The 26689-nt window shown below is 45.9% G+C and overlaps 1 protein-coding gene across 1 annotated transcript; it reads left to right on the top strand.

Moving 5' to 3' along the window:
• The first annotated feature begins 134 nt into the window (after positions 1–134).
• On the top strand, positions 135–26149 carry LOC139576236 (matrix metalloproteinase-15-like). Its single transcript, XM_071402055.1, has 10 exons — positions 135–1260; positions 8272–8420; positions 9001–9123; positions 9217–9524; positions 11901–12062; positions 12516–12817; positions 15919–16057; positions 17842–17992; positions 18273–18391; positions 18727–26149. Exons 1-10 carry the CDS (start codon positions 1135–1137, stop codon positions 19203–19205), a joined length of 2058 nt encoding a protein of 685 aa, XP_071258156.1. The 5' UTR covers positions 135–1134; the 3' UTR covers positions 19206–26149.
• The last annotated feature ends 540 nt before the right edge of the window (positions 26150–26689 follow it).

Consider the following 26689-nt stretch of genomic DNA (forward strand, 5'->3'; position numbering starts at 1 on the left):
TTTTGTGAAACCTCTGAAAACGTAAATGACATCTAAATACTCATTCGTAGCCTATACGAGCTCGATAGCATCCAAAGGGGTGGGGGGCTACATCCGCTAATGGGGTGGGGGGGGCTACATCCGCTCTCCTTACTGATTTGATAGCTGGAGGAACGACTTTGACGGCGACGCACAAGGTACAGAGTTACTGATGAAGCAGCCAGTCCAGCTTCGAGTTGCCCCGCTACATAAACCGCACTTAAATCGACCCGGGAGAGGAACAGAACAGAGTGGACAGAGTCCAGGGAAACTGGAAGAAGAATCTGGATTTTAACGGAAAGAGAACCATCATATTAAATAATCACAAGAGGCTCCGCGATTCAAAACAGGCTTCGGGGACACCCGTTCTAGATTTGCGCGAGTGTTGGACAGCTGCAGCCGACTTCAACTTCTTTGTCGGGTTCTGTAAATAATTGTCAACAAACTTGGACCCGTTATTTAACAACCGTTTTCCGTTTCTCTGGGCTTTATTCTGTCAATTTTAAGCCTGTTACACAAAGCAGTTCAGTAAATGACTGACATATTACGGTTAAAGTCACTATGCGTGCTTTGTGAGCTGGCTTTCTGTGCAGTGACACCAACATGCCACTTCCATAAAGCTGGCTGTTAGGAAATTACTTTTTATCGGCTAATCCTGATACGGAATTGTGAGTAAAATTGGGACACGCCCGCAAGTAATAATAGGCAACCTAAGCGTTTTAGAAATCTTGGCAACAGTGCCAGACTTCTCTGATCCCCCTCCTGGGACTGTGGTCAATTCAAACAGAACTGTGGAGAAGACTTGTAGTTTGGCAGTCAAAAGGACAACCTTTCGAACAGCTGCAACACCTCTGGCTACTCGAGTGAACCTTTGTTTCTGGAAGCGATACTGACGGAGTTGATGAATGTCATTGTCTGTATTGATGTCCTCGCCATAGCAAATGTAAAATTAGTTCCTCTTAACATTTATAGTATTTCTGAGGAACTCCTTGGAAGGTGACCAACATAAACTATTCTTAACAACTTGAAGCACGTCTTTGTACCCAGTGGCACAGTGGACAATTGGACAAGGTATCCATTTCCTTGTCCGGGGTTTTGGCAAGCCAAGAGTAGGCTATGGCATCCTCATGGGAAAACTGGATTTGCTTACTCTGGAGACGGACGTTAGTTCCCTCTCTCCTCGTGCTTTGGGTCACCTGTCTCGGGACACACGGAGGAGAAGATGACGCTTTTAATGCAGAGGTAATTGGATCATCGTCACTGAAACTGTCAATGTTCAGAAAGTTCCATGTGGGACAACAATGCTGTAGTGTTTATAGAAGAACACGTTTTAATGTATCATAATATCCTGCAAAACACATACATTTTTTTTTTTAACTCTCACCAAATCTCCAGTTAATTTTTGCTGACATTGCTATTTGACGGCCCATATTTCAATAGAGATGGTCGCGTATAACATTGACAACCTTGCGCTCAAAATAACAATTGCCCAAAATAACAATTATGTGTGCTGGGGACAGGTCTTCCTAATCATTTTGCATACCCTGCAAGAAAACCAAAATATTTGTTAGGTCAAGTCTGTTCCAGTCTTGAAACAAAAAATCTGATCATTATTATACATGTTGCTTATTCATAAGGCAAATGGGGCACTTTTACACACATTTTGAACTTAATGACCCAGCTCATTCGGTCTGAGGAACTCGATCCAGCACACCAAGCTGCATATCCTGCTCATAACTAGCTGTTCCAATATTAACAGGACTATCCCCTGTGTGCCGCCAGCAGGGTCCTCCTGGGCTGGAACTTCTCCCCAAAAAGGCCATGCTGCTAGCCAAACTACACAAATCTTACTCAATTCACTGACACACTGACACACTCTTGCAGGCAGCACCATATGTGGAAAGCTGCTGTTCCTAGAGGAGATCTGGGTCAGGTTAAGTAATCCCACTGTTATAACCACATTCTGTAAGCGCATATCCATAGTATTGGTCCACCACTTTACCTTCCTACAGGTAGGGTTGTTTTGCTTTCTTGAAATACTACAACAGTACCTGAAAAGATATATGCGTCACTGACCGAGTCATGCTCATCTCACTAGTTACCCCTGCATTGGACGTACAGTGTGAATCAACTGAATTATTAAATGTGGGGGGGAATAGGCAAATGCTTTCGCAGTTCATTTCCAGACCATCACGCTTTCTGTCTTCAGCAGCAGGCAGTGCTGATTTCCGACCTGCCCCAGATAGGAGAGAGTGAGCTGAGATGTAGGCTAATGTTTGGGGCGAGATAGGTGAGAGGGAGCGAGATGTAGGCTAATGTTTGTGGCGAGATAGGTGAGAGGGAGCGAGATGTAGGCTAATGTTTGGGGCGAGATAGATGAGAGGGAGCTGAGATGTAGGCTAATGTTTGGGGCGAGATAGATGAGAGGGAGCTGAGATGTAGGCTAATGTTTGGGGCGAGATAGATGAGAGGGAGCTGAGATGTAGGCTAATGTTTGGGGCGAGATAGGTGAGAGGGAGCTGAGATGTAGGCTAATGTTTGGGGCGGCGAGCTTAGCAATAAACATGTGTGCCAGAGGGAATCAAATGTCCCAACAAATGTGTAGAGACGAATATACCCCTCTAGTTTATCTTTACAACACACCAACTGAATGTGGAGGGCCAGTTTCAATCCAGCAGAGCAGTATTGAATGTTTGTAATGCCCTTTCTCCTTTGTTATTGTATCGGCCTGTGTTTTTGTGGACTTTGTCCCAGCTGCACCCACTTTACCATGCTGTGTTGACTCTAGTGCTTAGCCTCTCCCGTCAGGTCAAGGCTTAATGAAGGGGTCAGTTATGCACACGTTGTTTCTTTCTGTCTCACGGGGCCGCTGCATTTGAGGTCGGTTGCTGTGTTGTGACTATCCAAAAATTGTTAAGCCACTTTGAAGTCAGAGGAGTAACACGTAGCCACGCGAGTCAGTCTGAACCACCACAATCTGCCTGGATCCTTTGCCAACCCATGTGTTTACACATTTCTCCCACCTGTGGGGCCTGTGGCAGATTTAACGTCTATACCGTAGCACCTTTGTGCTAGCTGGAAGGTTCCGGTGCCGTGAGAGATCGGGAGTTGTTCTCCTGCATCGTCATGGATGGGAAACACCGTTTTTCTTTTTTTTCAGACGGCCAGATGTGGTCTACTTTTTATCGTCCCAACTTTCACCCTGGATTTACCACTGCCAAATAGATATATATATATATATTAATGTGATTTTATGTGGCACTAGACTCTCAAAGCCCTAGTGACCATGACGATGGTGTTCGGCCTATGGGACTCCCAAGGTATATTACCAATATTATAACTTAATAATATAATTAGAATACTATAATATGGCATATTTAGGAGAGACAATGTAAATGTAAGACAAACCCACAAAGGAGTATAAAACATCCTTGGGTCATAATAAATCATCCACTAATGAATGTAGTACAGACTCTTAGATTGAAACACTGTGCTGAGGAAAATCAATATTGTCATCATTCAGTTAGTCAATACTGATCACATCAGTGATGGGTCGGCCAATGCGTGCCCATGCATTCTTACCGGAGTTGTGTTTATGTTTGTGTTTTGGTTGAGTGCACTCTGACTGAGGCAGATTTGTGACTGGCTAGACTGAAGGATTACGATGAGGACTGAGGCTCACACACAAGTAGTTACTGCTGAACCCGGCAGCCATTGTTTACCAGACAAAAAGACCGGGGGGCCTTTCTTGTCCCGACGTGCCACATCCTGGCAGAGTATTAGCATTGTAGTGTTTAGGTGGTAATGGGGTCTTTAAGTGTGGTCAGGGAGACCTGTTGACCGAGGGAATGTTTAAAAAAAATATGGGGCGGGGTGGAGACTGACGAGAATAGACAGCCTGTTAGTTAACGCCTATCTACCAACATCTGTCCTCAAGGTGCGGGTTGGTGTTTACTTGAGAATTTCACGCTTTGTGTGTGTCTTCACTAAACTGTTACACTTAGCCCATAGCTGATATTCTCTCTCCATTCAATTCAATATAAAGTGATTCATCGGCATGCAGGAGTAATATGCATATGAGCTCAGCTGAGATCTGTCTTGAATGGATTCTCCCTTTTGCGTTTTTACTGAACTTTCTCACCGACGCTATGGACATCAGCTCCCTCCCTGAGCCTACAGCTTAACCTATCACAGGAGACTGGACTCCTACACTGTCCGATGAACAGAGATGGAGTGGGAGTGATAGGGAGCGGTAAATGATAGAGAGAGGGAGAGAAAGAAAGAGTGAACTAGGCGGCTTGCTCAGCTGTGCCGCATGTGATGGGTAAGTGTGACAGCTTTTTCTCTCTCCAAATGGGACACAAACAGTGGGGAGACATTTAGGCCTGCAGGACTCCCAGGCAGCTGAGGAGCAACAATGAGAGCTCTTGTCTGGAGAGGACTGTTTCAGAGTGAAACGAGGGAGCAAGAGAGACCAGCATAGAGAAGAGGTGGAGAAGGGGGAGGGGCTAGGGTTGATTAAGTCTGCAGGGACACAGGAGGCCGACTGTTTGCTTCCTGAAGCCTTATCTTTATCCCCAGTTTAACCCTTAACGTTGGCAGAGCCAGCCTCCCTCTATTTCTGCTTATCCATGGAATCTGCAGCATGCCTACTGCATGTATTCCAACCAGTTCCTTTGTGTTCCCCTGAGGTTGCCCGTCGCCATGGGCACAGCGAGGTTTCATCGCCATGGCGAGAGGTAATGGGTAGTGATGAGAACGGGAAATGCCATTAACCTCTAATGGTGTCTGTCTTCCCTCCGGATCTCTCTCTTTTTCTCATTTTTTTTTATCTCTCTGGATCCATGTTTCTCGCTCTCTCGCTCTTCTCTCTCTCTCTTTCTCTCTGTCTCTAGCGCTCTCTCTGTCTGTGTCCATCTCTCTCTCTCTCTCTCTCTCTCTCTCTCTCTCTCTCTCTCTCTCTCTCTCTCACACAAGACACTCCCTTTACAGAGTAGGACAGTGCTTGTGTGTGTTTTTTTATTTCCTCCCCCTGTCTCTCTCTCCTTCGTTTTTATTCTCTCTCTGCTGGAGGTTAGGACCAAAAGATGGCAGGCTACCAAGTCTAGGGAATAAAAGCATTCTCCATTTGTTAGTGTCTTGGCTGACATTGTGCGGGACGCAGACACACACGCACGCATGCACACACACACAAGCACACACACCGAGTGAGGCTCGTTTTACAATTCTTCGTGAATTGCTGGATCCAGGAGGCCTTCGTTTTGGCAGGTAGGCTCAAGGTCTTATTGAAGGAGCTGCTGACAGGGTGGCTGATTGGACTAAAATACGTCCTGCGCTTCACTCCCCCCTGGAACTATAGCCTTGCTTTGTATTCAGTACAGAGGATTCTGGGAGGCTAGGGTACAGACTGAAGCACTTTACTTTTTAAAAGGGTGCTTTCATATATCTATAACGTGGTGCAGCCTATTTCTCTTGTTCCAACGCCCTTCAATAAATACCATCCCGAACGATGCCAGAGAGAAAAGAAACCTGGTTGTTGTGTATTTTACAGGCTGGGATCATATATTTTCCATCTTGTATGAACACTCCCCTTCATCTCCTATACCCTCCAGAACCCCGGACTCAGATTGTGTGATCGGGCTCTTATCTGGAAGATAAGGTGGGTCCCACCTAAACCAGCTATAAACCAGCCATTCTCCGCTTCCACCCATATCCAATGAAAATATAGGGAAGGTATCTGCCTGAATATGTATGAAAGGGAGAGAGAAAAATGTAGAATGAGGGAAGCAAAAAGAGGTAGCCAGCCAGCAGGGGGTTGAGAATGTGACAGGAAAGAGAGAGGAAGTTGATATCAGAGCGAGAGAGGGAAGGGGAAGAGAGTAAGAGAGGCTGGAGAGAGTGCCGGCGGAGAAAGAGCAGAGAGAGAGACAGAGCAGTGTTTCAGCTCTCTGTAAGGCTCTCTCGTCAGCCGTGTTTCCAGAAGCAGCAGCATGGGATCTGGGGGCCCCAGTTGGTGCCCTGGAGAAAGAGGGGTTTACATTCAGCCTGTGCCCAGAAACAGGGCCGGCTATTCAGTCCTGCATAACAGCAGAGGGAGGGGACCACAAAGGCCTGTGTCTTCTGTGAGCAGGGGGGTTGGAAGGGGGAGATCATGCCAGCCAGAAACCAGAGGGAGCCCCTTGCAACTAGGAACAGCTACCCAGGCCTGGTCCTTAGCTAGAAGTGAAGTGGCCATTATAGCACTCCTCTCTGCTCAGTCCGGTGCTTGTATGGTAGGGATAGGTCCACTTCTAATCACCCACCCCCCCTGGTAATTCACTAATTTACTGCTCTGGGAGGAGGTGTGTCTTTAAGAGTTTCTCAAGATGTCCATGGTTGCTTGTGTTACAGGGTCAGAGGTTGTTACTATTCTTGTGTAAATCATGTGGCCGCTTCGCACACTCAGTCACACGGGGCAGTCTTACAAATATCAGAGGAGTGGCATCAACAAAAGTGTGGCCATTCACGTCTCCCTCCACGAGGCTTCTGAAGATTTTCTAACAGTTGGAAGTGGTTGAGAATGATTCAAGGCAGAGAGGTAAAACATCTCACTGGATGTTAAATGGCTCTTCGGAAGATGAGGAAATGTATGCCACGTGTTTCCCGTGTCTTTTTGTCTTCTGTGAAAATATTGCTTTTGCCTCACTGGTTCATACGCTGTGATTTATCATCTCTCGGACACAAACTGCTGTCAACAAAATGGTGTCTCACCGCAGCTGTGTGTAATCAAACTCAGAGATGCATAAAGTTAACCCGCTGTGTTAACCCTGCTCTCAATCATTAGCCCTGTTATTGCCTCCACGTTGGTTACAGCAGGCAGGGCGATGATTCGGCAACCACAGTATAGGGTTAGTTGTGTTTTTTACAGTACATGTGTGTGGGACGTCTTATTTAATTAGCGCCAATGACGTAATTAAAGATCAGTAGCCTCCTATACAGTAGCATGGGCTTCAGAGAAAAGCCAACACTACCTCTCCTTATCCTCCGCCTCCCAGACATTACCCATCAGCTGAGGGGTGGTCATTTTGGTGCGGCTGGTTAGATCCTGATCTCTCTCTTTCACGATGGTTTAGCTGATAGAGTTCCTTGGCCACCCTGTTGAGTGTCTCCATCTGTAGATCTATCTGCCGTGACGCTCTGGCACAGCCTGTGGTGGTATTAAATATCCCTTTAACAGGTGGAACGGTCAATCTGAAGTCTGTGATTGTATCAGGTTTCTCCCATCATGCCTTCCTCCCCCACACGGCAGTTTTTTAAAATTTATTTTTTACATTATTTAAAATTTAACCTTTATTTAACTTGGCAAGTCAGTTAAGAGCAAATTCTTATTTACAATGACGGCCTACCAAAAGGCAAAAGGCCTCCTGCGGGGACGGGGGCCTGGGATAAAAAAAATAAAAATAAAATATAAATATAGGACAAAACACACATCACAACAAGAGAGACACAACACTAAAGAGAGACCTAAGACAACAACATAACAAGGCAGCAACACATGACAACACAGCATGGTAGCAACACAACATGACAACAACATAGTAGCAACACAACATGGTAGCAGCACAAAAACATGGTACAAACATTATTGGGCAAAGTCAACAGCACAAAGGTCAAACAGGTAGAGACAACAATACATCATACAAAGCAGCCACAACTGGCAGTAAGAGTGTCCATGATTGAGTGTTTGAATGAAGAGATGGAGATAAAACTGTCCAGTTTGAGTGTTTGTTGCAGCTCGTTCCAGTCGCTAGCTGCAGCGAACTGAAAAGAGGAGCGACTCAGGGAGGTGTGTGCTTTGGGGACCTTTAACAGAATGTGACTGGCAGAACGGGTGTTGTATGTGGAGGATGAGGGCAGCAGTATATATCTCAGATAGGGAGGAGTGAGGCCTAAGAGGGTTTTATAAATAAGCATCAACCGTCTTGCGACGGGTATACAGAGATGACCAGTTACAGAGGAGTATAGAGTGCAGTGATGTGTCCTATAAGGAGCCGATTAGTTACGCTGTTCTGTATGCCTATTAAGCTGCGTTTACACAGGCAGCCCAATTCTGATCTTTTTTTCACTAATTGGCCTTTTGACTAATCAGATCAGATTAGATCTGATGTGAAAAGAGCTGATGTGATTGCCCCCCCCCAAAAAAATCAGAATTGCAGCCTTAGAAGTGTACACTCTGTATGGTGTTAAGTTTCTCTCTGTCCCTCTCTCTCTCAGTCATGGCTGCGGATGTATGGCTACCTACCTCAGGCCAGCAGACAGATGTCCACCATGCGGTCAGCTCACATCCTTTCCAATGCCGTCAGCGACATGCAGCGTTTCTACGGCCTGGCGGTCACCGGCGCCATGGACCACGGCACGGTGACGTATGTCACACTTCCTTCCCTGTTGTGCTCTGTCATTACTGCCATCCTAATGCTATTCTCCTGAACCAGACCTCTCTCTCTCTCTCTCTCGGATGCCTAGGGGTCCAATCATGTCAATGGATTCATTTCCTAGTTTGTAGTGGATTTGTACAGTGTGAGGGAGACGGAAGGATTTGAGCCTTGGAGTGATGGGAGTGTGAGGCGGTCTGGGGTGTAGATATCAAATCCCCAACAGGGAGCAATCTTTCTTTTTTATTTTGAACCTTTATTTAACTAGGCAAGTCAGTTGAGAACAAATTCTTATTTACAATGACAGCCTAGGAACATTGGGTTAACTGCCTTGTTCAGGGGCAGAAGGACAGATTTTTACGTTGTCAGCTCAGGGATTCGATCTAGCAACACTTTCGGTTACTGGCCCAACGCTCTAACCGCTAGGCTACCCCGCCGCCACGTTAGAAACCCAAAGATCAGTTACTGCACATACAACGCATGAACCCTTTCTATGGTACGGCACCACATAAAACCCCAGTGTGACACTGTGTAGAGGAGTGGGGAGTGTAACCCTGATGTCCTCCCCTAGAGCCATGCGGAGGCCGCGCTGTGGAGTCCCAGACAAGTTTGGGGGTCAGATCAAGACCAACGTTCGGCGCAAACGTTATGCACTCACTGGCCACAAATGGAACAAGAGCCACCTCACCTACAGGTAAATAACAGGATTTACTTCATCTTGGTCAATCTTCGTCCATCACCAAATTCCAAATGAGTTTTCATTTGGATTCCCCCTCTTCCCTTGCAGTATACAGAACTACACACCAAAGATCGGGGAGTACAACTCGTATGAGGCCATCCGTAGGGCCTTCAAGGTGTGGCAGAAGGTGACCCCGCTGACCTTCGATGAGATCCCCTACCAGGAGATCAAATATGGCCGCAGGAAGGAGCCTGACATCATGATCTTCTTTGCCTCGGGTTTCCATGGAGACAGCTCACCCTTCGATGGCGAGGGCGGGTTCCTGGCCCACGCCTACTTCCCTGGTCCTGGTATGGGTGGTGATACTCACTTTGACTCTGATGAGCCGTGGACCATCGGCAATGGGAACTTGCAAGGTAGGTGATGGATGTGGATGGACACCGGTCTCTTTAGCGCTACACCAGAACCGTTACTTCTTGTACATTCTTATGAATTAAATGCAACGTCCCTGCTTTCCTCTCTCCTCACCTACTTCAGCTCCCGTCGTCACTCATCGTCACTCATTTTGTTGAGAATCTGTCGAGTTTCACTCCTCCATTAAACTTCAAAGTTAGATGGATGACGTCATACTGCTCTTGCAACTCCCACCGGCTCTCAAAGCCGTGTTTTAAGGACTGGTCGAATTCTTTCGTTCTAAATCCCCCCCCCTTTTCCTCCTTTCAATCATTAACCAAACTGGTGTTGCCCAGAGTGGTCTTGGTGAGGGACTGAGGGTTTTCCCTGCCTTGTGGAGGTGAACGTTGTCATTTCCTGAGCCAGTCAGAGCAGAGGCAGGTGGCTGGCTCTGCTTGGTGAGGTCAAGAGAGTAGGACGTGTTACTGGACAGATCGGAGAGAAGTCTAAATGCCACAGCGAGGGTGTTGAGGTAATTCCACAGTGGGAGACCGGTTTTTGAGTTGACCCCGTCTTTAACACTGTTGTTTCCTCGTGTAGCCTGGGTCTTTAAAATTCTCTTGACACATGACTTTTAACGGTCTTTTAAACCACGGAAATTCTTAAAGCAAAGGTCAACTAAGTTTTCGTGGCACATTAACGACATTGTTGGCAAAGAGTCAACACGCTTGACAAGTGCTGTGGTTATTACACACTGATATCCAACAAAGCTGCGAGTCTATTCATTAGGCTCGTAGATGGGGATATGTGCTGCTGTGTTCATTTTAGTGAGGGGGAAGAGAGATAAGTTGGCTCTTCTCCTGAGACGTTTGAAGTCTGTGAGCCGCACGGTTGTCAGGGTTACCTTACAGAGACTTCTTTCTTCCCCTCCCTCTCTCTCTCTCCCTTTCTTTCTCTGTATCCTGTGGTATATTTTTTTAGAGTAACTTAGTTGTGCTGATAGCTTGCTAAGTCACAGGTTGTGGTTGGAGGAGAAGTTGGAAGGGGAGGGGATGAGAGCATGGAGCTGGCAAAAGGAGGAATCCTGCACATCTCAACTTCCTCAGATGACAGAAGCCATATGACATAATGCTGTCAGTCGGTATAATAGAGTGATCCCTACAGACATCTCACCAACCACCCTCAGCCTTCATTTCAGACAGGATGGCCCACAGATCAGGTTAAATGTCAACTAATACTGGAATGGAATAATGTGTCATTTGCTGGGAAAGTACCATGCCATAACTTGGAAACAACTTAAAAGGCGAATGGATGTTCTTTGTGGAAGGCGGTTGAAGTGGCGGTCACTGTGTCACAGATGTGTTCTCTGTTGCGGTGACAATGCATCACTGTCCGTCTGTCTGGGACAACGGCAGGCTTTGATTAGGGTACGAGGAGTGCGTGTCTTGATGCTTATCAGAAGACATTAGACCGACCGCTTTAGCTACTGAGAGCACCATTAACACCATTAAAAACCCTGAACAAGCACATTTTTCTGCTTTGACTTCATAACCCCAATGGGAGGAGCTTATTGTCTGAACGCGTAGACTACTGCCCCACCGCCATGTAGTCTCAGTTAGAATGACGTAACTGTGTTCCTCACTTGGCCAGCTCTGGGGAACAATAACCAGGGTCAAAATGGGAAAACCCCTTGACTTCCCCCCCAACCCCCACCTCTACCTCCAACCCAACCCCCAACTAAAACCCAAATCCCCAGCTCCAACCCCAGGTCAACCCCAGCTCCAACCCCAGCCCCAGGTTCAACCCTAGCCCCATCTCCAACCACAGCTCCAGCCCCAACCCAAGCCCCGAGCTCTCCAAGTCAACTCTATTTGCTAAACTTGCCAAATATAGCTGTCCTTCATTTCACACCAACCATTTTAGAACCATTCGTTTGGAAGCGACGTACAGTACATTTCTGTCTTTCATTCCGGTTCCTAAGGCTACACTACTAGATTGTCGTGGTTTCAGTGCCTTTTTGCTTTACATGTCTGTAGCACGAATGAATGAAGTGTTCTGGCTCCTGAATCAACATACGGTCAGTTAGCGTGTGGAGAGAGAGGATGAATAAAGACACGTCGCGTGAGATGCTGCCTGAATGGCCCGTATCGCTCGTTGTCTGCCATTCCCTCCTGGGTGATCCCAGTAACTCTGTTAACACTTCCTGCTTGTGGCCACAGCTCAGGTCATTGCGCTTCTGACTTTCCTCACTCGCTGTCTATTTTAGGTTTAGTCGTGACGTGGTGTATACTTCTTAAGTGCCTTGAGTATGATAATGACTATCCTCCTTTCTCTCTCGCTCTCGCTCTCGCTCTCTCTGTCTCTCTCTCTATATATATCTGTCTCTTCTCTCTCTCCAGGTAATGATTTGTTCCTTGTTGCGGTACATGAGCTGGGCCATGCCCTGGGCCTGGAACACTCCAACAACCCAATGGCCATCATGGCTCCTTTCTACCAGTGGATGGAAACGGACGACTTTCAACTGCCTGAGGATGACCTCAGAGGAATACAACAGATCTATGGTGAGTTGGACCTCTGCGACAAAACTACTGGTATATGGACCTGATAATGCTGGCTGTAAGAGCTTTGGTTTTCAGTGTTTTACTCTGATTTGGGCACTGCAGTATAGTCTGATTTGCAGTATAGTCTGATTTGGGCACTGATTTGGCCACTGTATAAGAGTGGGGAGTTCCAGCCCTGGGCACCCCTGTGTTTGGAACCCTGATTGAAGTTGGAATAGTATGAGGTCTGTGTTTCCACTCTACATGCCTCCTTCCCACAGCTCTAAGTGGGAGATCAGCCTGCTGACTCACATATCCACTTATCTAGCTTGGGCAAAACCAGGACACAGCTACCAATTATGAGATCAGTTGGAGGACAAATCTCCGAGCCCTTGATTTCCTTTTAGGATTTTGGAGTGGAGAGTAGCCTCTAACTGCTTTTCTTTCGTGCGTTTGTCACTTTATCTTCTGCAGGTCAGCCAGGCGGTACACCCACCCAGGCTCTTCCCACTGTCACTCCTCGCCGGCCAGCCCAGCCAGACCCCAAACCCCCCAACGCTCCACCCAACTCTCCCCCCAACTCTCCCCCCAAGTCACCCCCCAACTCTCCTCCCAACACTCCTCCCAGATCTCCCCCTAACTCTCCCCCCAACGCCCCACCCCGGAGGCCAGACAAGCCCCGCACGACTGACCGCCCAGACCACTACGGCCCAAACATCTGTGAAGGAAACTTCGACACGGTCACCATGCTCAGGGGAGAGATGTTTGTGTTCAAGGTGAGGACCTCAGACTGCCCCCTACACATATGAATTGAGTTGATTCAGTCTCAGCGCGGCTGCAAGGAACAGACGCTCTTGGATGGCTGCATGACCTACATACAGTACTGTCACTAGCTGGCTACCACCTGGTTACTCTACCGTGCACCTTAGAGGCTGCTGCCCTATGTACATAGTCATGGAATACGGGTCACTTTAATAATGATTACATACTGTTTCACCCACTTCATATGTATATACTATATTCTAGTCAAGACCATCCTATTTAACTAGTGCTGTACATATACTATTCTTCAGATATACTACATATTCTATCCATATACTGTCTATGGTCTATACATCCCGTCACATATATACATATGTATTTATATTTATACTCCAGACTCCGACATTGCTCGTCCTAATATTTCTCTATTTCTTAATTCCATAATTTAACTTTTTAGATTTGTGTGTATTGTTGTGTATTGTTGGATATTACTGCACTGTTGGAGCTAGGAACACAAGAATTTCGCTACAGACGCAATAGCATCTGCCAGACATGTGACCAATACAATTTGATTTGATCTAGCAGGTCATTTGATCAAAGGCTGGTCTTATTGCAGCCAGTGGGCGTGATAACCATGACGCTGTCTGTCTGTGTCTCTCAGTAGTGCAGTAAAATCTGCTATCCCCAGGTTAGGATCATCTGGAGAGCCTTATGGGTAGTTGGTTCAGGGCCTGGGTTCAATTGGTTCCTAAGCAGGCTGTAAAACCTCAGAGCCGTTCTATTTTATGACATGGAGCCCCGTAAAGAGGTGAGGAGCAGCACTCTCTAGGTCTCAGGTGTGCCTTAACAACTGCAGGACCAACCAGGCCAGGGCTGCGTCGATGGCTCTCATTTGAACCATTTGTTAGGCCATTTGCCGACAGCTGGAGAGAATTTCACTGTTTACGCTTCAGTTGATGTGGTCAACTCTTCTCTTTTGTATGAAAAGAGCCAGTGCTTGACTTGGGCAGGAACTCGTTGGAGCTGAGTACCGGCACCTAAAATGTTTTACTGCTTAAGCTCCTGCACTTCATTTAGAATATTAGCTCAAAGATATCTTGCACCTAAATATAAATATAAGCAGGGCAGGCACCTATTTCAGTCCAAGTCAAACACTGAAAAGAGCCACGTTCCCTCTACTGCACTCCTCTTACTTTCGGCTGTATCTACATAAGTTGTATGTCTCTTTTTCCCAAGAACTGCCATTTGCCTTGACTTCAGTTATCTGTCTCTCTGTCCAACTGTCTCCGTGGGAGAGGGCAGAGGAGGTGTACACGACAGACACCATAGAGTTGGAGGGGTGTGAAGATATGAGAGCAGGGGGAAAAGATTCCTCTTTGACTGTGCTGTGCTCTTTCGTCGTCGCGCTTTATTTGAAGTGGTATACATCAGCTTACGACAGACTGTAGCTTCACAAAGCCGTCTCCTGCTAATGCCCTCAGCCTGTTTTAGGAAAGGTACCATCGAGCCCAGACTGTCTCTGACATTGAGTAGTGTTCACAGAAAGTCATATCTGGTCAGTTCTCTTTTCTCTCGTGTGCCTGTGAGGCTCCACAGTCAGTACATTTGACCAGTGCGGGTGGGTTTTTTCAGAATCGTAATTACACTTCTGTCATCCCTCTTCTCTTCCTGCCTCTCTGTGTTGGAGTAGATTGGATGCAGGGCAGGCCTGCTTTAAATTATGTTCTGTTCACTAACAGGCTGCGCTTCCCCGCTTGAAGGACAAAGACAAGAGCTGCTGCCAGGAAGATGCAACTCTTAGCTTTTACCATTAATGCTGACAGCCAATGCTATTAACTTACCGCTAATGAATGAGATTGCAGATCTGTGAGGTCGTTTTTGGAAAGCACTCCTAGTCCTACACTGAGAGGGCGATTTCCCTCTTGTACCGTTTCAGGCATGTTTTGTGCTGACGTAAAACAAACAGAACAGTTCAACCAGTTGAACTACTTAATTTAAGTCCAACTCGTAAAATGCTCCTCGTGCAACATGCAGCAAGCCCAGACCAGTTCCTACAGTAATTGGACACGCGATATGCTCAGTGCTGTGGTCGTGGGTATTAATAGCCTTCTAGCATTGCCTTTAGTTATTTCATTGTCCGTTCTGGCAGGCTTGTCATGGAGTGCAGGCCTTCGGATGCGCTTGGGAGCCCGACCACCCGGCAGCAGGCTTCCCCTGAACCCCAAACGCTGAACAGAGCCTGTGTTAAAGTCAGGTGACAGAGAAAGTACGGGCTAACAGCTGTTTCCCTCACCTTTTAAATGGAACTCAACGTGCCCTCTCTTTCTCTTTCTATAGACGGGACCCTGCCCTCTCTTTTAGACGCTGCAGAGTGTGCCATGGTGGTGAAATGAAAGGGGGGGAGTGTGTGGCGTGGAGAGGGGTGGGGTGGGGGGGTTAGTGGATGTAGAGGAGGAGGAGGGGGTGGTGGGTGTTAGAACAGACGGTTTTAATTTAGAGGCCCTTGGCTGCGTTCCTGGGTCTGGTTTCTATATTCGACAGATCTGAAGTAATCTCAAGCTCTGGGCCTGAGCCAACGAGATGGAGGGAATGTGAAGGTCAAGCTCGGACGCCCACCGCACCATGTGACTTGGGACTTACTGAGGACACACTGGCAGAGAGAGAGAGAGAGAGAGAGAGAGCATGTGTGCGCAGATGTGTATGTAGTGTATGTAGTGTATGTAGTGTATGCGTACGTTATTGAAGTATTTCTCCTATTGATTGATCCAAACTGTTGAACGTGGCTGTGAAGACTTCCTCCTCCAGGCAATGTGCTGAACAGGCTCTGATAGAGAGGAGAGGTTCAGGAACTATCGGGCACATGGCCCATCATGTTTGGCACTCTCTGTTCCTCTCTCCCATATGTTTCTGCAGTTTAATGATTGCGTGATGGTACTAAACTGCTGATACGCAGTGTTGCGTCCATATCTGGTGTGCAGGCAGCAGCTCCGAGCTAGGTCTGGAGCTCCAGAGAGCCATGTCACAGGCAGGCAGGGTCAGAGTTTAGAGGTCAGGCTGAGCAGTAGAGCTCCAGTGGACGTGCCCTCTAACGTCTCTCGCCGCTCTTTTCTGACAGGGTCGCTGGTTCTGGAGGGTGCGGAGGAACAGGGTCCTGGACAACTACCCAATGCCCATTGGTCACTTCTGGAGGGGACTGCCTGGGGACATCGATGCAGCCTACGAGAGACACGATGGGAAATTTGTCTTCTTTAAAGGTATTTGTACTCTCGTAATCGTTGTACCGCACGTGCACGCACAGACTACAAGCAGGCGCCGAGGCATACATACGAACGCACACACACACGCGCGCACACACACACAGTCAGTCATTGTTTTTTGTTTTTTATTAGGGTTAAACAGAGGAGAAATAGTCCAACTCAGAGGACTGGAATAGTGGTTGCTAATGTGTTGAAGTAGCAGCAATGACAAAACAACTGAAAGCTTTGGTTACATTATAATGAAGCATTGTTGCTGATACTAAAATAGATTCACAAACATTGTTTCAGTCCTCTGTGTGTGTAGTGTGTGCATTTTCTTTTTACGCTAGTGTGCCTTGGAGATTAAACCTAAAGCTGTTAGTGTTTTCCACATGACAATTTAATTACAGTTGAGCAGTGAGTAAACAATGCTAATTCCACATTAACACTTGTTTTTGCAGATAGTAAGTGTTCCTTGATCTCCACATTCACTTTAGCATGGATCCCCAAATGTATTGTAACCTCGAGTAGTATATTACGGACAAACAGTCTTTGGATTGATCGAAGAGATTATGTTTCTGTCTAAATGGAAAAGATAATGACATCGTCAAAGTTGAAATGGGAGGACTGGAGATCCCTAGAGTTTTGCGCTGAAATGCAATTCGGATTGGGCTAGACGTGAGATCTCCTTGGTGGCAGTGAATGCCCATTGGCTCGAGCTGTAATCCTCCCCAGACTCCTCATTCGGTCACAGCTACCTCGTTCCTCCCTGCACCGTTGCCATAGAAACCGTCCCATGCCCCCAAACACTTTAGGTTTTTAACTTTCATTTAGATCATTTTCCCTCATTAGGTTGACATAACAAGTGCTTTTGCTGCTATACGATTTTTTCGCCCAGACTTCATTGCGGTTTTCTATTGATTTCCCCCCCACCTCCTCCTCAATTGTTAAACCACAAATGTAATAATATCCTTAGGAGAACCTACTCAATATGATTTTGTCTGTAGAGGATATTATAGATCCCGCTGGCATCACTTTGTTCCATGAGTTTTGTAACCAGAAACAGTGAAAGACAGATGGAGATAGCGAAAACGGCTTCTGGGGAGACATTTGAGCTGTAGCTTTTTAAGACAGCTGGCTCGCCCTAAAGAAAGTCTTCAGGGCAAATGATGTCATTGGCAAGGCCTTCTGAAATTTGGATGACAGCCATAGCGTCGAAACTAAGGGACCAAAAGTTGGCCTGCAACATCTGGCAGATGTGAGTGAGAGAGTTGCATCAGCCGTTGGTTTCCAGATGCTGACTGCGAAGGTTTTGTTTTCAATGTAGAACTGGGCCAGGAGAATAGAAAGCAGGGCACGCGGATGGTGCCTCTGTGTCTAACATACTGTAAAACAATTTTTTTTAAACGACTCGCCATGTCCTCGACATATCCACTCTAACCACTTCAAATGCATTATATCTAACCAAAGCTGTGCATAAACACAATTTCACTCTCTACAATGTCCATTATTGGTGCACGCTAGCCAGCAAATAAACAAGACTGTAATGTAATGGCGGGTTAACAGTTTCCATAGCGATCTCCAGGTTCATGAGTGGTAGTTGTTGGAAATGGAAAGTCCCTATGCTCCACAAAGGACCATTAACCATGAATGCCTTTCTCCCTCCCTCTTTCTCTCCATCCCTCCCTCCTGAATTATTATGTCCCACCCAATATCTCTCTTCCCTTTTCTGCCATCTCCTTGACGTATCTGTTCCCCCACCCCTCCTATACCACTGTACTTCTCCTCTCCTCCACCTGTAGGGAATAAGTACTGGTTGTTCCGGGAGGCAAACCTGGAGCCTGGTTACCCCCAGGAGCTGACAGACTACGGCAGGGACATCCCCTATGACAAGATAGAGACAGCCATCTGGTGGGAACCATCAGGTTTCACATACTTCTTCAAAGGAGACTGGTAAGGAAGGGACTCTCCTAGCTATCTGTGAATTGTTGCCCTTTTCCATGTTGACAGAAGGAGTTTCCATCATGTGTTCACTACTGTAAATTGTCTTCTATTTTTTGGGCTACGGAATATGTTTTTGCACACTTACGATCACGTAATCTCTTGGCGTGTGCTGACTGCTTTTTTTTGGCTTAGAAGACAAATACACCCTGAGTTCTACATTAATGCCTGATTTAACATACGTGCTGTATAGTGGTTTAACATACTGTTATTCTCTCCCTCTCGTCTCTAGGTACTGGCGCTTTAACGAACAGTCCCGTGCGGTAGACAAGGACTACCCCAAGCCAATCAGTGTGTGGGGCTCTGCGGTCCCGTCCTCTCCCAAGGGGGCTTTCCTCAGCGATGATGGAGGTGAGAGAGGCGAGAGTGGGGCCAAGAGAATGCCAGTAATGAACACTGAACAAAGGAGAAGGGTGGGTCTGGTCAATCAGAGAGAGAGAGAGAGCGAGAGGGGGAGAGAGGGATGGAGAGAAAGAGAGGGCTTAGTGTAGGGAATATGAGCAGAGTAGGGAAAAAAGTGACATTATCTTGACAGGATGAAGAAAAATAAAAGTTTTTTTTTGCTGCCGTTCTTTTCCCCAGAACCGTACTGCGTTTACTGTCTCAATCAATGCCGTGGATAAGTATTTGATTATCATAAGAGTGTATTTAGTACTTAACATCCTGCCCCTGTCTTCCCCTCCCAGCTTATACGTATTTCTACAAGGGATCCAAGTACTGGAAGTTTGACAACCACCGGATGAAGAGTGAGCCGGGCTACCCTAAGTCCATCCTGAGGGACTTCATGGGCTGCAGTGTGGACCTGGACCCAGACAGAGACAGGGACACCGACGCGGGCCGCAAGGTCCCCGACGTGGATCGCCCGCCCTTCAACCCTGACGCAGGCCGGGACAAGGAGAAGGACAAGGAGCGGGACAAGGATCAGGACCGTACCAACGATGTAGACTATAAGGACGAGAGAGAAGAGGAGACCAACGAGGTGGACGTGGTGCTGAAGATCGACGAGAGCGAGACGCGCACTATGAACATCATCATGGTGACAGTACCTCTGGTCCTGGTGCTGTGCATCCTGGGACTGATCTACGCCATCATCAACACACTGAAGAGGAAAGGAACTCCCAAACTTCTGGTCCACTGCAAACGCTCCATGCAGGACTGGGTGTGACCTCTGACCCACTTAATAACCCCCCCCCCACAACCTGAACCCTACCCTCATTCCTCTATCTTCTCATCCAAAACATGGTAGTAGAGACATATGTGCAAATACATACACGCACACGCGCGCACACACACACACACACACACACACACACACACACACACACACACACACACACACACACACACACACACACACACACACACACACACACACACACACACACACACACACAGCAAACATAAACACATACACCTAACTCGTTCCCCTCCCATGGTGCTCTACCCAATGAGTTGACAGTAGTCTATTTATATCAGAACGTTTGCACATTGTTTTTTGTTTTTGTTTGGTTCATGTTGTGTGTGAGTCTTTTTTTCTAAACCAGGAAGTGTCTGCATTATTCTCTCTCTCTCTCTCTCTGCCCGTTACAGCGGGTTTCTCTGAGATAACTTCCATCTGGTCCTTGGATTAGCCTTTGAAAGGCAAACAGAGACAAAACAGAGCGATAGAGAGAGAGACTGCAGCACAGAATGAAGGGAGTGAAGGATGGTTTGATTCTGTGAAAAGCAGAGAGCCCCCCCCTCCCTCCCTCCCTCTCCCACCCCTCCCTCCCACCTCCTCCCTCACTCAGGACTCCTTCAGCTGAAGCAGTGCCTTTTTAATTTCTAACCTTGTTTCGGTCCTATTAACCATGGCAATGAGAATTTGATTTGTTATGATAGGGAAGGGTTGGAAAAGAAAGGTGCTTGTTTCCTTTTTTTAGTTTTTTTAAGACAAAGGCAATTCACTGTGAAATGACTCTGTGTGGGACTTGGAGGAGCAGTTGAGGTACCGAGGTAGAAGAGAGACAGGTGGTATTGAACGAATATCCACTGGGCAAAAACGAATTGAATCAATGTTGTTTTCACATCATTTCAATGTGAGGATGTTGAAAAATGTGAGGATGTTGAATCAATGTGGAAAACTGATTGGATTTGCAAAAAGTCACCAACGTAAGGGAATCAAATTTTCCCACCAAACTTTTAACCTAAATCCAACCCAGCTAGCACATTTGGTTCCTTGGAAGTTGTGGGAACAGAAGTTTTTGGTTATCCATTGGTTCTGGGAAAGAAGCCATACATTTCCTGAATAGTAAAACGGAATGTCTTTTAAACGTTCTGAGAATGGAAATGAACATTTTGCCTGTTCTGGGAACGTTCATTTGTAGGTTGCAGGGAGGTTGTGAGAACTTTTTACTATGGTTCCCTGAAAGTTTTCCTGTGAGGTTTTATTAATGTTCTGAGGTGGAAATTATAGGTTATTTGAAGGTAATTAAATAAAGTTCTGGGAATAAGACTTTTAATACTACTGCTAGCTTAGGTTAACTGTTATGAACTCCAAGCACAGATAGGACACATGGAAATTCACCTTCTTAGGAACTTATGATATTCTGCTCTCTCTCCATGGACTTAGTTCATTGATGCTGAGAACAGAATGTATGTTTTTAAATAACATTCTTAGAACGTTCTTTAAATGTTACTAATGTTTTATTGTGGGATTTTATGGAACATTTTATGAATGTTTCTGAGAAAATGACTTTCAATAGAACCATGAGGAAACCTGCAGAAAACTTTATGCTGAAGTACTGAAATTCCCACGGAAGAACGTTGTTTCTTAACGTTCTCTGGACGTTCTGAGAACATAACTTTAAATAGAACCATGAGAAAACCTGTAGAAAAAGTTATTCTGAAGTACCGAAATTCCCACAGAAGAACTTTGTTTCTTAACGTTCTCTGAACAATTGGAGAACATGACTTTAAATAGAACCACAAGGAAACCTATAGGAAACAGTACTGACATTCCAACCTAAGAAATATATGGTTCTCAGAACTTTATGTGCTAGCTGGGTACCCTGCACCATTCCCAGAACATTGTGGGAAGGTTTTATGCAAAATAACCATAGGACAACCACGCTCTCACCAAGCTCAAAGAAATGTGATTCTCAGAACATTATGCGCTAGCTGGGAATGACATGCTGAAATGTTTTGTTGATTTCATGTTGAATTGAAGTTAGTTGACAACTCAACCAAAATTAAATCAAACTAGAGTTTGAAATAACATCTGTGCCCAGTGGGTAAGAGATTGACTAACACTTTTCATCTGAGAAATACTTGGAACAAGCGATACTTCAGCCTCCTGAAATGTTTTAATAAATATAATTCAAGTAATGCACCACACAATGAGCCCTCTCTCTGTAATACCCTACTCCCCTAGATTTAAATAGATTGGAGGGCTTCTCTCTCTCTCTCTCTCTCTCTGTAACTCTAACTCTCTCGCTGAGCTTGTTATAGAGAAGTATTCCTCGGAACATACTCAGAAAATGTCAGCACATCCTCTCGTTTAAAAATAGCAGGTGTTTTAAAATATTGTTAACCCCCAGCCCCGAATCTTAGGCCTTCTCTGTACCAAAGCAGGCTTGTTTTCATTATCTGAGAGGTCCAAACGGAGAGACAGACTTTACCAGAGAGGGAGAAGGGGAACAAGAGAGGGCGTGAGAGGCTAGATAGGCTAGAGATCTACATAAGGGAGTTCAAAGACAGAAACCTTATCTGTTAAGTGTTTGGGAAGGCTTACGGTCTGTTCCTGGATTGTTTTACCCAGATGTTGGTGATTTTTGGAGGGGGTTGGGAAGGCTGCAAGGCAGGCTGAGTGAGAGACCAGAGGTCCCTTCCTACAGCTGAGTAAGGCAGTAGGGGGAGTGAGGGAGAGAAGCTCACTGCGGGGCTCTTCCTGTAAGGATTATTATTGGCACTGTATCCCATGACCCACATTCACTAGCTCCAGAGAAGGAACTGTGGAGTCTATTCTCTGATACCAAAGGGAAATAGTAGCACGCAGTGTATGTGACTTCTTTATTTCTCACATTGTTATGTATTCCCTATGCTCTTGTCTCCGACCACAAAGGCCCATGTACAGTATGCATACGTCTGGTAGATTTACTAGCAGCCCAAAAGATACTGAGAAAGGATTTGCTGTAAGGTAGAGATAAGTCATTTTATACTCAGATACCTGACAGCGTTCACTGTTTACCATCCGTCAAACAGTAGTTGTGATGAACATGTCTGTCTGAGGCATCGACGGGGGTGGGGTAGGTGCACAGAGGATGATGCGTGAGATGCTTCCATAATACCACTGAGATGGGGGAAGGCCAGTTAAAAGGGCTATTATAAATATTATTGACAGCGGAGAGGAATCACTGTCATGAGAGGTCCTGCGTGTGTCAGTGCTGGATCCCGCTCGATGGGGTTGCTAGGAGACCGCCTCCGCCCATTGCCCTCTCATTGTGCTGCGAGGTTGAGAGGGGAGTTAATCAGAGGTAAAAGCCTTCCCTCTCTCTTCTCCCCCCTGACTCCCCCACCCGTCCCCATCCACCCACCCATCCTGTACAAATCAATGGAGAAATCACCATCAGCAGGCCTAGAAGGTATCTGGACAAACTCAAAAAATGCTCACTCATTGTCTGAGACACAGTCCATGCCTTACTCGCTCTCTCTTTATCTGGGATAGCTAGTATCTTTGTGCCTGTATGGAGTAGACTATCACTGCGAGTCCCAGACCTTTGTGGCCTGTGTGGCTGTTTGTGTTACTAGTACATATACAGTGGGGAGAACAAGTATTTGATACACTGCCGATTTTGCAGGTTTTCCTACTTACAAAGCATGTAGAGGTCTGTAATTTTTATCATAGGTACACTTCAACTATGAGAGACGGAATCTAAAACGAAAATCCAGAAAATCACATTGTATGATTTTTAAGTAATTAATTTGCATTTTATTGCATGACATAAGTATTTGATACATCAGAAAAGCAGAACTTAATATTTGGTACAGAAACCTTTGTTTGCAATTACAGAGATCATACGTTTCCTGTAGTTCTTGACTAGGTTTGCACACACTGCAGCAGGGATTTTGGCCCACTCCTCCCTACAGATCTTCTCCAGATCCTTCAGGTTTCGGGGCTGTCGCTGGGCAATACGGACTTTCAGCTCCCTCCAAAGATTTTCTATTGGGTTCAGGTCTGGAGACTGGCTAGGCCACTCCAGGACCTTGAGATGCTTCTTACGGAGCCACTCCTTAGTTGCCATGGCTGTGTGCTTCGTGTCGTTGTCATGCTGGAAGACCCAGCCCCGACCCATCTTCAATGCTCTTACTGAGGGAAGGAGGTTGTTGCCCAAGATCTCGCGATACATGGCCCCATCCATCCTCCCCTCAATACGGTGCAGTCGTCCTGTCCCCTTTGCAGAAAAGCATCCCCAAAGAATGATGTTTCCACCTCCATGCTTCACGTTTGGGATGGTGTTCTTGGGGTTGTACTCATACTTCTTCTTCCTCCAAACACGGCGAGTGGAGTTAGACCAAAAAGCTCTATTTTTGTCTCATCAGACCACATGACCTTCTCCCATTCCTCCTCTGGATCATCCAGATGGTCATTGGCAAACTTCAGACAGGCCTGGACATGCACTGGCTTAAGCAGGGGGACCTTGCGTGCGCTGCAGGATTTTAATCCATGACGGCGTAGTGTGTTACTAATGGTTTTCTTTGAGACTGTGGTCCCAGCTCTCTTCAGGTCATTGACCAGGTCCTGCCGTGTAGTTCTGGGCTGATCCCTCACCTTCCTCATGATCATTGATGCCCCACGAGGTGAAATCTTGCATGGAGCCCCAGACCGAGGGTGATTGACCGTCATCTTGAACTTCTTCCATTTTCTAATAATTGCGCCAACAGTTGTTTCCTTCTCACCAAGCTGCTTGCCTATTGTCCTGTAGCCCATCCCAGCCTTGTGCAGGTCTACAATTTTATCCCTGATGTCCTTACACAGCTCTCTGGTCTTGGCCATTGTGGAGAGGTTGGAATCTGTTTGATTGTGTGTGGACAGGTGTCTTTTATACAGGTAACGAGTTCAAACAGGTGCAGTTAATACAGGTAATGAGTGGAGAACAGGAGGGCTTCTTAACGAAAAACTAACAGGTCTGTGAGAGCCGGAATTCTTACTGGTTGGTAGGTGATCAAATACTTATGTCATGCAATAAAATGCAAATTAATTACTTAAAAATCATACAATGTGATTTTCTGGATTTTTGTTTTAGATTCCGTCTCTCACAGTTGAAGTGTACCTATGATAAAAATTACAGACCTCTACATGCTTTGTAAGTAGGAAAACCTGCAAAATCGGCAGTGTATCAAATACTTGTTCTCCCCACTGTATCTCTTAGTGTGGATTTATTTTCCAACTGTTTCTCGGTGTGCCTGAGACGTCTACCCAATAAGACTGTAGTCCCCAACGATGCCTGCCTAAGAACTAGCTCAAGCAGATGCAACGGAAATGTGGGAAATTTCACAAAGGAACTGCCTGCTTGAAGTCAACTAGAGCCTTTATAAGAGCACTCTGGGATTGAGTCCAAGACTGCTTTGTTTGTTTTCCTTTTTTCTTTTGTTTTTCATGAGAATTGTTTGGAACACTACAGCAATGACTAATACAGCAATGAAAAATACAGCAATGAAAAATACAGTTATGAAAAATACAGTTAAGAAAAATACAGTTATGAAATATTATGTCAGGGATTGATTGAGGTATCAACACCCTGTGTGTATGTGTTTTGAGTGAGTTTTTCGAGTGCTATTACTCTGTAGTCGCCTGTAATAACTTGACTCTAGTCTTACAGTATCACTACTTCCTCGCTCTCTCTCTCTGTTGAACACCACTCTACTCTTCTGCGCTCGTCTAGTCTTCTCTGCAGCCCGTCTAGGCCCTGCCTTGGCCCCAGGGGGACTGTAACAATGGGCTCTCTCACAAAGTGCAGCATTGTCCTCCATGCTGTCATTGCTCCGGCCCAGCAGGAAGGCAGGCTGAGCCCTAGGCCAGGATCCGGAAGCTTCTTTCCTCCCACAATGCCACTCTGTCCCTCCCCGCAGCTCTGTCATGGCCAGGGAGGGAGCAGAGCAGCCAAGGCGGTCTGATGTTTTATAATCAAGATAGAGAGGAACCCAGCAGACTATGTTCATTCTATATATTCCCGTTAGTTGTTGTTTGTGGCCAGTGCATTTCACAGGCATCCTGTACAGTTGCTTCATATCATGTCTCGCGGTTAACCACTAGCTTGATAAAATGGTTTTTGTTATTCATTGCGATCAACAACCACACAGGATGCCAGACTGCTCTTCGTGGAGAAAACGAGAGATCTGTTAGAAAGATGACACGGAAGACATGTCAAGAGAAAGGGGTTCATTTTGATCCCTGCGTTCGATGTCTCAATCCTCTGTTTGATGTCTGTCAGATCCAGGGGTTGGCGGGGGGGAAATGATCGATGCACTTCAGTTGAGTCTCGATGTCTCAGCTCCAGACACACTCGGTGGGTGTGCATCCCTATCCCAGAGTGCATCTCACCTTACTCACTCAGCTGAGCTTGAACAACTGACACCACATGCTATTAACTCTCGATTGACTTAGTAGACTGCTCCTCCCAGGTCCTTGGGAAACCAGGCAACTAAAAGCCTACCAGGCTATGGCAGCGCAGCGTTACATCTCACAAATGTTTTAAAAACTTTACAGCAATGTTGTGTGAAAGTTAGTACCCGGGTAATGCTTCAGTGAGTTGTTTTTTTTCAAACCTCACCACGCCTATTAACATTGATGGGATGAAGATAAAAAGTTCATTTGTCTGTATGTTTATCATGATTATTTTTAATATTCATTTAGTTTGTTGAATTATGTGTCGTTTTTCTCCGAAATTGTCTTTGAACTTCGTAGGATTTATTTTTTGTACTTTCAATAACATTCCGTATGTGTTTTCGTTTTATTTTGCTGTAGAAAGTGAAGATTTTATACATTTGTGGTGTGTGTGTTCACCTCCTGTTGAGTGTGTTAACGATCCATGCTGGACATGTACACAATAAAATGCTCTTAAAAACAAAGAAGTCTAGTAGTCCAAAGTGATACTGCATTTTTATGAACTATCTCAATTGCCTATTCATGATGCGATGTTGGGTTTTGACGCTTGGCACTCCACCAATACAGAAGCTGTGGGATCGTGATTTATTGTGTCCACCATAATGTCAAATTCCCAATTGAGGACTTCAGTAAACAAACAAACTATATTCTGACAATGGTCCCACCCCTTCTTCAAACTGTCCCTGAGCTAAGATCGCAGTCCGTGACCAGGGCCCAGGAAACATGGACCATGGGAAAATGGGAGGGAGATTTGACAGCAACAGCCCAAATACTACAGCGATGAGAGGAAGTAAGTACAGTTGTTTGGTCAGAGCAGGTGCCCTTCTATACAGTAGTAACCTATATCCAAATCATGACAGAGAATATACTGTAGATTCACAATCCTATTCACTTGGATATCTATATTCAAATATTTACAGCGCCTTCAGAAAGTTTTCACAACCGTTGTGTTTTTCCACATTTTGTTGTGTTATAGCCTGATTTTAAAATTGATCAAATTTAGA

The sequence above is a fragment of the Salvelinus alpinus genome, chromosome 5 (assembly GCF_045679555.1).
Source record: "Salvelinus alpinus chromosome 5, SLU_Salpinus.1, whole genome shotgun sequence".
In the NCBI taxonomy this organism is placed as follows: Eukaryota; Metazoa; Chordata; class Actinopteri; order Salmoniformes; family Salmonidae; genus Salvelinus; species Salvelinus alpinus.

Coding starts and splice junctions, on each gene's coding strand:
- LOC139576236 (XM_071402055.1), top strand. CDS start 1,135: ATGGCATCCTCATGGGAAAACTGGATTTGCTTACTCTGGAGACGGACG. Junction 12,063..12,515: donor AGGAATACAACAGATCTATG/GTGAGTTGGACC, acceptor TATCTTCTGCAG/GTCAGCCAGGCGGTACACCC. Junction 17,993..18,272: donor TACTTCTTCAAAGGAGACTG/GTAAGGAAGGGA, acceptor TCTCGTCTCTAG/GTACTGGCGCTTTAACGAAC.